At 32.8% G+C, this 10,680-nt stretch overlaps 1 protein-coding gene across 1 annotated transcript; it reads left to right on the forward strand.

Moving 5' to 3' along the window:
* The first annotated feature begins 6,385 nt into the window (after nt 1-6,385).
* Nucleotides 6,386-8,531, forward strand: LOC131619468 (probable indole-3-pyruvate monooxygenase YUCCA8). The gene is made up of 3 exons (XM_058890560.1): nt 6,386-7,175; nt 7,299-7,670; nt 8,016-8,531. Exons 1-3 carry the CDS (start codon nt 6,483-6,485, stop codon nt 8,241-8,243), a joined length of 1,293 nt encoding a protein of 430 aa, XP_058746543.1. The 5' UTR covers nt 6,386-6,482; the 3' UTR covers nt 8,244-8,531.
* The last annotated feature ends 2,149 nt before the right edge of the window (nt 8,532-10,680 follow it).

Consider the following 10,680-nt stretch of genomic DNA (forward strand, 5'->3'; position numbering starts at 1 on the left):
TAAGTTATGGATCGATGGTAGATATGGAATATTATTGGAAATAATATTCGTTTATGTTGTGGGGTTATTTATTTACGTGTGTTATTTGGCTTAATTAAGTAATTAGAGAGATATTATGAATTGGTCCTAAGTGGAAGGAATATAACACAATGGATGGATTATGGGTTAAGCCCATTAGTGAGAATGAGTAGTAAGAGTTAGGGTTTTAGAGGTTTGGTCTCATAACTTATTTTGTGGAAAAAGAAGAGAAAGAAGGGAAGAACGAAGAAAGCTATGGCATGAAGAGAGAAATGACTCCATTGAAGATGAGGATTTTTCTAAGGTAAGGGTGGGATTCTTACTCTCTAAGGGTTGGCATGATGATGGGTATGGTAGAAGTTAGGTCTCATAATTGGAATCCATGAATGTGAGAAGAATTGAAATGTTGATGAATGTTCAAAATTGGTAAATGGTTTACTGAGAATTTGATGTATTATTAGAGGTTTAGATGAGTGAATGATGTTGTGAATTATGTTCAACCTTTAACCTTTCAATTTCATAGTTTTGTATTGTTAGGGTTTATGATGAAATTGCATGAATTTGTGGTTGAAAACATGTTTTGAATGATGATTGATGATTAATGATGTTAGATGTTATGATTATATGTGTTTAATTGATGATTAATGATGTTAGATGTTATGATTACATGTTTAATTGATTATTATTTTTCTGCATAATCGCGCGTCCGCTAAGCGGGCTCAGGCTCGCTAAGCGGATGCTGCTAAATTTGGAAAAATTCACAAGCTCTCTAAGCGGAGCTCTAGCCCGCTTGAAGCGCGCTGGTGGTCCGTTAAGCGGAGCTCAAAAAAGGTTCGCTACTGTCCCTAGCCGCTTGAAGACCGCTAAGCGGACCTGTTTGTGCAAAACTTGTTCAAACTTTGAAATGATGTATCTTTTAATATGTAACACCGTTTTATGCACCGTTCGAAGCGTTGGGAAGCTAATGAAATTATCTATATGATAGAAGTAGAATGGTTAGCACATGATGAATAAATTATGATATTGTTAACATATAATTATGTATATGTGCGGTGTAACTTGATAATTTGTGAATAACATTGTGATGGCATGTTATGTGGTGTAATATTCATGATGTGTGTGAATGAATATGTGTTATTTGAATGTTCTTGTGGATAATGATTACTTGATGACTTAATTATGATGTGGTTGTATGTATGTGAATATGTGTTATGACTTGATGAAATGTGAATAATATGTGTTGATATGATACATTGTAATATATTCATATTGTATACCGTAATGAATTGATGAGGATGTGCACAAATATATTGGTAATTGTTTACTACATGTATAATGAGTTGTTGAATTGGTGGATACTATGAGTATGATTTATATGTGAGTGATAACATGTTACTTGGATCATATTTATGTAAATGTGAATTGGTGTTGATTGATAACAATATTGTTGGCATGATATGTGATATGATTATATGCTGTTTATTTTTGAAAATTAAAGATGGCTCGCTAAGCGGAGCCAATCCGCTAAGCGGAGACTGGTTTGTATTTTGCTATTGTTTTAGTCCGCTTGAAGCGGGGTTATTAAAATTTTATTTCCATAAGCGCACTTGAAGGCCGCTAAACGGACCTTGCTGTGCAAAACTTGTTCAAACTTTGACATCATGTATCTTTTGAACCGTAACTTGTTTTTAAATGCCATTTGAACTTCCATGAAGCTCTAATTGATGTCTATCCATTGTATATGCTTTGAATATTCTTGGAAATATTTATGAACCCTTTCCTTGAATTGAATTGCTTTATGTTATGAATATTGTTGTGAAGTGAAGTATTGTTGTATGATGTGTGCAACATAGCGATGTGATTGTGAAGTGATGTATTCTTATGAATGATGATGATTTTGTTGTTGTTGAAGTTCGACATTATATTGATAATGTTCGATGGTGATTTAGACGATGTTGTGACATATTGTTTATGTGGTATTTGTGGATGTGCATCATTGAGTCGCATCCATTGCATAATGCATGCCTGAAACTTATGGCAAACACGACGGCCTGAAAACTATGGCAAACACGACGACCTTAATGGAAAATAGCGACAATGTGTCCAATGGCAAATTTTGAGACGTGGGAGTTTTACTCCAAATGGGGCCACATGCATTTGCATAAGTTTGAGTCACATTCGAGTCGCATTTGAATTGCATTTGATTGTGTTTGTATTATTGAGATGATGAGATGTTTGTCGTGACGTGATGATGAGATGTTTGTCGTGATGTGTTGGAATCTTACTTGTGAATTGCATATATTGTCATGGTTGATTGTTGACATTGTTTCCATTTCATAAGTTGATTATGTGATTTGAATTGTTGAGACGATGATATGTTGTTGTGACGTAATGATATTATAATTATGAATTTGAATATGTTGTCTTAATTAATTAATGACATTGTTGCCGTTTTGAAAGTCGTATAATATTGATAAGTTATTTTGCGATGAAAATTGTTGTAAGATGCTATGTGATGCGAAGTGGTGAAATTATGTATGATCTATATCTCCTATATTATTTATCATACATTCCTTTATATTGCAAGATATCTCACCCCTTTGCTGATATTTCCCCTACCATGGGAAATGGGCAGGTACTGAAGATTAGATGTGGTTGTTCGAAGTGACTTCACGAAGTATTTATGTTGCTTTATGGAAAGTCTAGTTGGTGTTTATTGCTCTGATACGTAGCACTCAGGGGGATTAGTCGTTATTAGTTAATTTTTGTATTCCATGATGACATTTGTTTTAAGTTGAATCGAAAGATGTTTATAAGTTGAAATTGGAAGTTGTTGGATAAAGTCTTGTTTCCGAATGCTATGTATCTTTGTTAAATGCAATATAAGTATGTTTGTTTGGTTAAGTCGAAATGTGACATCCCATCGTTTGATGAATATTTTTTAATGCACTCTGATTTTCGCTTATAATTACGGGGTAGAATTGGGGTGTTACACCTAACATTGAGCATTCAGTTATGAGCTAAGGTCACAAAACTTTGATCATCACATAGCACTCCAAGAGTAGAACTAGGAAACTTGAGTTCACCAAGTAAGGTTTGCAGGCAAAGAGTCTCAGTAGTAACTTGGCCCAAACTGGCAAAAAAGCATTGAAGAACTTACGTGGCGTTTGAAACTTGCGAAGCAGTGAGAACTGATACTTTAAATGCAATGCAGATACAATTTGAAGAAGCAACCTGCCCAAGTCACCAAGATCATAGAATTCTGCAGAAATCCTTCAATCATAAAAATGGTTAAAGAAAATAAATAATTAAAGAAATTTGCATATAAAATCAGAATAATATACAACAAATAAAAACATAAACACATAGGAAGTTATAATATCACACCAGATCTGTAAAAAATACAAACAAACCATAATAAATGAACCATGTTTATTTTATATAAACTCTAATCATTCCATATCTAAAAAAAAACACATAACATGCATCAAAACATGGTGTACAGAAGCAACACTCGGGGACATAAAACATGTGTTTGACTTTGTCTCAATGTTTAAAATCGACACCAACACTCTATACCAACACTCTATATCAGAAAAATCAAAATCCTAAAATTGAAAATCAGAAAAATCTAAAAATTAGAAGCTATGTTAAATCAGAGATACACTGACTTTCTCCTACTATGGTGATGACGACGGTGATGATGAATCATCAATGCACACGATTTTGATGTTGATTTTGATGGTGATGATGAGTTTAATATTGAATGATGTATGCGGATTGAGTTAGGATGAGTATGGTTTTTCATTGTTGTGGTTTGCATAGCTAGCTCCGACGAGTTGTTGAATGAATTTGAGGTGGAGATGACGGCGCCGGAGCATGAGGCAGGGTGAAGAAACCGCTCGGGTTTGAAGGGAAAAGTGAGAGTAGAAAGAGAATTCAATGTTGCAAAGAATGCACTTGTACGATAGAGAGCAATGTTATGTTGGAGGGAATTTGAAATAATTAATTTGACCAATCACATTGGAACAATTGTCACATAGAATGAGAAAAGTAGCTATTTTGGAAGATATATTTTGCTAATTACGTTATTGTCCTTGTAGTAGTGCAAATGAAAAATGGAGTGAAGGGCATATTGGGTTGTTTGGGCAATTGATGAGTAAATGTTTGATAGTAGAATGTAGATATGTTTGGTTCACAAGTAGAGGGGAGAAATCTTATTAATAATTTACATTTCTATCCTTATAATCTTATATAACTTTTATAATATTCAAAATATAAAAATTCTTAAATACTTTTTTTATAATAAAATATGCATAAATAAATAAACATAAAATTTGTAATGTTGATTGATTAAAAAAGTTATAACTTACCACATAAAGTTAAAAAATTAAATATATTTGATTCGGATTAAAAGTTTATGAAACAAATTAAATTATGTGTTAATAACAACTTTTAAATCGTGATGAACCATCTAATAAAACAATTACCAAAAAAACTTATAATAAATAAAAAAAAATAGAATGAATGGTTTAAAATTTGATATAAAAAAAACATGATATATAACAAAATTAGAAAAAAAAAAACAAACATAAAAACTAAAAATTTTAAAAACACCAAAAGTACTGATTATAATTTACATTAAGTACACAAATATGAAAATAATTTCAAGGTTAAAATAATTTACATTAAAATTTTAGAATGTTTAAGTAAATATAATTATTTTTTAAATATAAAAAGGGTAACGCTAGATTTTGCTTTTGAGGCACAAGTTAAGTTAAGAGATAACTCTAGTTATAATTACTTTTTTTGGAAATTCTGTATTGAATTTAATACTACTTTATAATTAATTATTTTATTATATTTTTCCGTACAAAATTTTTATTTGTATTTTTTTTAATATATATTCCAAGTGCACAAGTTAACATTATTCATATAAAAAATTACATTTCTTCCTTATCCTTCACATTCTTCCAATTTGAGGAGACATAAAAATTGTAATTTTTAGGGGTATTACTCTTCTCTCCTCTAATTCCTTTTTTAAATATGAACTAAACACATTTAATTAGATATATTTTTTCTTACGTCTATCCTGAATCAAACACATCCTTAGAAATTTAGTGATTATTTTTTTTTTATGTTAATCCATTATCACTATACAACAATGTTAACAATGTTAAGATATTTAGAAGGCTAAAAATGTATATTCTAATGATATTTAAAGTCTCTATGGTGTTATTAATAATTGTACGAACACTCTGATGACAGAGGACAACATCATATCTTATGCTAAACGAGATTAGTCATCAAGGACAAGTTTAAGCTTCTAATTACTAATGATGATTCAAAAAAGAAGATTGAGAAACTAGATATAATGTATTCATGGCTTATGTCCTTCATGGATTTCATATAAATTACAAGTCTGTTTGGAGCCATATTCTTACTTCCCAAGATTCCTTCCACAAAGAATTAAAAGGCTAGATTTAGAATTTTAAAAAACAAATTTTATCAAATAAAGCAAATTTAGACTATTAATTTTTTTTTTATAAAATCTAGGTCGATAATGTTATTCTTATATACACATCATTTCTTATGCTAGAGTATTGTTTAAGACAATATATCCTTCTTAAATATGTAAAATGAATACAAGTACTAAATCATTAACTCAAACTTAAATCTCTATAGAATATGGAGCCAAATTTTACCAAGTGAACCAACTTCAACTCTAAAAATATATATTGTGATGAAATTCTTTTTTAAGTAAAATAGGCAATGTGGTGAGAAAACTTTAGAAGGAAAGAATAAGTCCCCACCAAATTAATGCTAACTTGCATTTTTGAAGCATGCCAAGTTAGTAGTATATAATAATAATAATAATAATAATAATAATAATAATAATAATAATAATAATAATAATAATAATAATAATAATAATAATAATAATAATAATAATAATAATAATAATAATAATAATAATAATAATAATAATGATAATAAATATTATAAAATACTCTCTTATGAAAGAAAAAACAATTTTAATAAAAACAAATGAAATATCAAACCCTAAAATTGGGTCACTTGGTGAAAGTTTGAGACATGACATATTTAAAAGATCTAAGAGTATATTTCTTTTAAAATATTTAAGTTATAATAAGAAAAACTAATTTTTGTATTACGTTAATCTATATATAATTTTAATCTGGCTTTAAATAAGCCTCGATAATAGATAATAGAATTGGTCTATTTGAATTAGTCGGTCGATTTCATGAATTGTTACCAAGTTTTTTTCCTTTAAAGAATAAGGGAAAACTCACATTAACTCTCCACTTCATGACACACCAAACCCCCTATTTAAGGCCCTTCAACCTCTTCTCTCTCACCATTCATTCCAAACTCATTTTCTCAACTCTCCACCATAGTTTCTCTCAACTTCTTTCACCCAAACCCTTCTCCACAAACTCTCAATGGAGAACTTGTTCCGCCTAGTCGACAACAAACAAGACTCAATCTCACCTCGTTGCATTTGGGTTAACGGTCCCATAATCATAGGAGCAGGACCATCAGGCTTAGCAACAGCAGCATGTCTCAAACAACAAGGAGTGCCCTTCATGATTCTCGAAAGATCAAACTGCATAGCTTCACTCTGGCAAAACAGAACCTACGACAGACTCAAACTACACCTCCCAAAACAATTCTGCCAACTACCCAACTTCCCATTCCCACAAGACTTCCCTGAATATCCAACCAAGAAACAGTTCATAAACTACCTCGAATCATACACGAAACACTTCGAAATCAACCCGCAGTTCAACGAGTGTGTTTCGTCTGCTAAATATGACGAGACTAGTGGATTATGGAGAGTTAAAACCAAAACTAAAACTAAAACTAAAACTAAAACCGTTTCCAATGAAAATGAGGTTGAGTATATTTGTAGGTGGCTTGTTGTTGCTACTGGCGAAAATGCAGAGTGTGTTGTGCCTGATATCGAAGGGTTGAGTCAATTCAATGGCGAAGTTATTCATGCTTGTGATTATAAATCGGGTGAACGTTTTCGAGGAAAGAAAGTCTTGGTTGTTGGTTGTGGGAATTCCGGAATGGAACTAGCTCTTGATCTTTGCAATTATAATGCATCACCCTCTATTGTTCTTCGCAGCTCGGTAAGTACTCTCGAACCAGTTGTACACAGAAATAGTAGACAACCAGGCAACAAGCAAAATTATAAAATGATTTATTCCTTTTGATTCTAGTCAAACTAATTGTGTTTATTTTTGGTTAAATAGGTTCATGTGTTGCCTAGAGAAATGTTGGGGAGATCGACATTTGAATTGGCGGTTATGATGATGAAATGGTTACCTATTTGGTTGGTTGACAAGATTTTGTTGATGTTGGCTTGGTTGGTTTTTGGGAATATAGAGAAGTATGGGATTAAGAGGCCATTGGAGGGTCCTTTGGAGCTGAAGAATACAAAGGGTAAAACACCTGTTTTGGATATTGGTACCTTGGGGAAAATTAGATCTGGGGATATAAAAGTAGTTCCTGGAATTAAGAGGTTTTGTGATGGTTTTGTTGAGCTTGTTAATGGTGAAAAGATTGAAGTTGATGCTGTTGTTCTTGCTACTGGTTATAGGAGCAATGTTCCTTCTTGGCTTAAGGTAAGAAAACAAGAACATGTTAGTTTATTTTGGTAATTTAACTTTAAAATAAATTTGTATTAGTCTATTAACTTTTCAAAATGTATTGAGTAAATTATTGCTCTTCTGATTAGGAACGAATTTAGCGATAAAGTTTTGAATTTTTTCGTCGCTAATTCGACAACAAGGTTAATATGATACTATATTTTAAAGAATTAAAACATCTATATATGAACATTTTTAAGTTAAAGGATTAAAACGAACCTCGAAATTAACTTATGGTATTAACTTCATTTGTTTTCATTAAGTAGTATTTTTGTCTTGGAGCAATGAAGTAATCATATTTTGGTTAATTTGTGTGTGTAGGAAGGCGAGTTTTTCTCAAAGAATGGATTTCCAAAGTCACCATTTCCAAATGGTTGGAAAGGAAATGTTGGACTTTATGCAGTTGGGTTTACAAAGAGAGGGCTCTCTGGTTCATCATATGATGCTATGAAAATTGCACAAGATATTGGTCAAGTTTGGAAACAAGAAACTAGGCAAAAGAAACAACGTATTAAAGCTTGTTATAGACGTTGTATTTCTCAATTCTAACTACAAACTTTGATAGTGTTGTTTCTTTTAGCAATAGGAATTTGTTGGTGTATAAAAATTAACAATATCTTTTGTAAAAAAATGTATACACATAAATAATAGATAGCATAGAGAAAGAGAGAGAGATAGAGCCAGCCCTCTCCAAAATGGCCCAAGTTTTTGATCTTGTTCTTGTTTTTGGGCCTTTCTTTTGAAGAACAAGGACGACGAGGCTTTTTAGTTTTTGTTCTTGTAACACACTTTGATCAAGTTATTAATGGGTGCAATTTCAACTTCACTTCTAATCTATACCTTGACTTTGTTTCTTATGACTTGATTTTTTTTTCTCATCTCACCCTTAGTAGTGAAGAGTCACCTTTAGGATATTTGAAAATATTTTAGAAAAATACGGAACTTAACATTCAGACCCCCTCAAAATACTTGTAATTAGCACAAATTTAGCGGCAGATTTCTAAGTTTTTCCGTCGCTAATTAAACAAAAAAGACTAAAATGAAATATTTTGAAGAGTTAAGGGACCAATATGAACATTTTTTAAGTTAAGGGATCAAAATGAACCTTGAGGTAAACTTACGGGACCAAAAAGGTTATTTTGTCTTTCTGTATTAACCCCCAGGACATTAAATTTCCTTCTTTGGCGGTGTTTTGTTATAAATTTAACATATAATCAAAATACCATAAACTTATGTAATCAAACCATATATATATATATATACACTTCAACCACGCAGTCCCATACCTGCATATCCTGAAGATTCCTCTCATTCCGATGTGGTGACCACCCTTGCCTTCTTCGGCCTCAGGTGTTACATGCGGTGCAACCACCCCTCGCCTTCTTCGGCCTCGGGTGTTACATACCCACTAGCTTCCGCATGGTTCATCCTCGAACCACATCGTACTGGGAGAGGTCTGGCTCTGATACCATTTGTAACGCCCTAGACTGCTTTCAGGATGATCGACTAACCCCACAAACCAACACGGGTCTTTTTAGCATGCTTTGACCTCACTCGCACGCTTTATAGGAAAATTCCCAGAAGGTCACTCATCCCAATACTACTCCAAGTCAAGCACGCTTAACTGTGGAGTTCTTATGGAACGAGCTACCGAAAAGAAGATGCATCTTGTTGGTATAGGTAGTACACATCAATCCTTATAAGCTTTTCTTCAACCATGCAGTCCCATACCTGCATAGCCTCAAGATTCCTCCCATTCCGATGTGGCGACCACCCTTGCTCTCTTCGGCCTTAGGTGTTACATGCGGTGCAACCACCCCTCGCCTTCTTCGGCCTCGGGTGTTACATGTTACATCCTCAAACTCCACATCCGGGTGGTATCTGTACAACGTCTCTAGAAATCCAAACCTGGCATGACATCCTCCTGTGTCATCCATCTCCTGTCGGGCATCACCAGGACCAAGTCCCAAATATTGCACCATCATATCCAATGCGTTAGGTCTAGTGAGTTTGGAGTAGTTTAAAAATCTACTCGTGATGAAAAGATGCAAAAGGGACGACCCATCATTAAATGTGATGGACATCTCACTGAATGAAAGATGGGATGAAAAAGTCTTTGAGTTACCTCTCTTGATGAAAGCAGACAATAAATCGTGTTTAACAAATGTATACTCAATCCTGGATAAATCTTAAAGTACAAATAGATGCATAATATTATGAAACAATGGTTCAGCAGGCTGCGCCAGCTTTGCAATCTTCCTACCGCGTGACATTATTACATATACGTTAAAAATAATAAAAAATATTTATTTTACCTTTCTATCCCACATGTGCATGGAAACATGGTCTACATACAAACAAATCAATAAGGTGTCTGAGAGGCCTCCTAGATAAATATCGAGAACAACAATAGCATGCTGGACTTTTGGGACATCAGGGTAAACAATAGTGACTCTGGTCTCTGAGAGGATGATGCTAGAGACACGTGAGCTCAAAAAGATTATGCTTCAACAAAGAATGAAGAAGCACCAATGGCTAGACAAGAGGGTCTAGCTTCTTCCCTCTGAATGAAAGCATGCGGGGTCACTCTTCTATACCTTAATATGTCTATGTTTTTGGCATTTGACTTGTAATTACACTAAAAAATCATATCATAATCTGAGAAGTTAAACCCAAGGGACAAAACATGCAAAATAAATAAAAAACAAAGCAGAAAACCAAAATTCAGAACTTAACTTCCACATTACAGAACAACAAAATATACAGGTTAACTTTCATATCCTCCTAAAACTAGAAAATGCAAGAAGAAAACATGTACAAATGCTATAACTTCAACCTTCAAATAATTTACATGCATGCCTCAATAATTAACCTATTATGCATCCTAATGTACCATAATAAACCTATAATGCATTTAACATCAAACTAATACATCAAACAAAAAAAGAAATAAAATAGAAAACTAACCGAATTTGAAAAATTGACG

The sequence above is a fragment of the Vicia villosa genome, linkage group LG1 (genome assembly GCF_029867415.1).
Source record: "Vicia villosa cultivar HV-30 ecotype Madison, WI linkage group LG1, Vvil1.0, whole genome shotgun sequence".
In the NCBI taxonomy this organism is placed as follows: domain Eukaryota; kingdom Viridiplantae; phylum Streptophyta; class Magnoliopsida; order Fabales; family Fabaceae; genus Vicia; species Vicia villosa.

What these genes read in the sequence shown, in the direction of transcription:
- LOC131619468 (XM_058890560.1), top strand. Translation starts at nt 6,483, where the DNA reads ATGGAGAACTTGTTCCGCCTAGTCGACAACAAACAAGACTCAATCTCA. An exon ending in CTATTGTTCTTCGCAGCTCG is followed by an intron (nt 7,176 to 7,298) that starts GTAAGTACTCTC and finishes TTGGTTAAATAG; the next exon opens with GTTCATGTGTTGCCTAGAGA. An exon ending in ATGTTCCTTCTTGGCTTAAG is followed by an intron (nt 7,671 to 8,015) that starts GTAAGAAAACAA and finishes TTGTGTGTGTAG; the next exon opens with GAAGGCGAGTTTTTCTCAAA.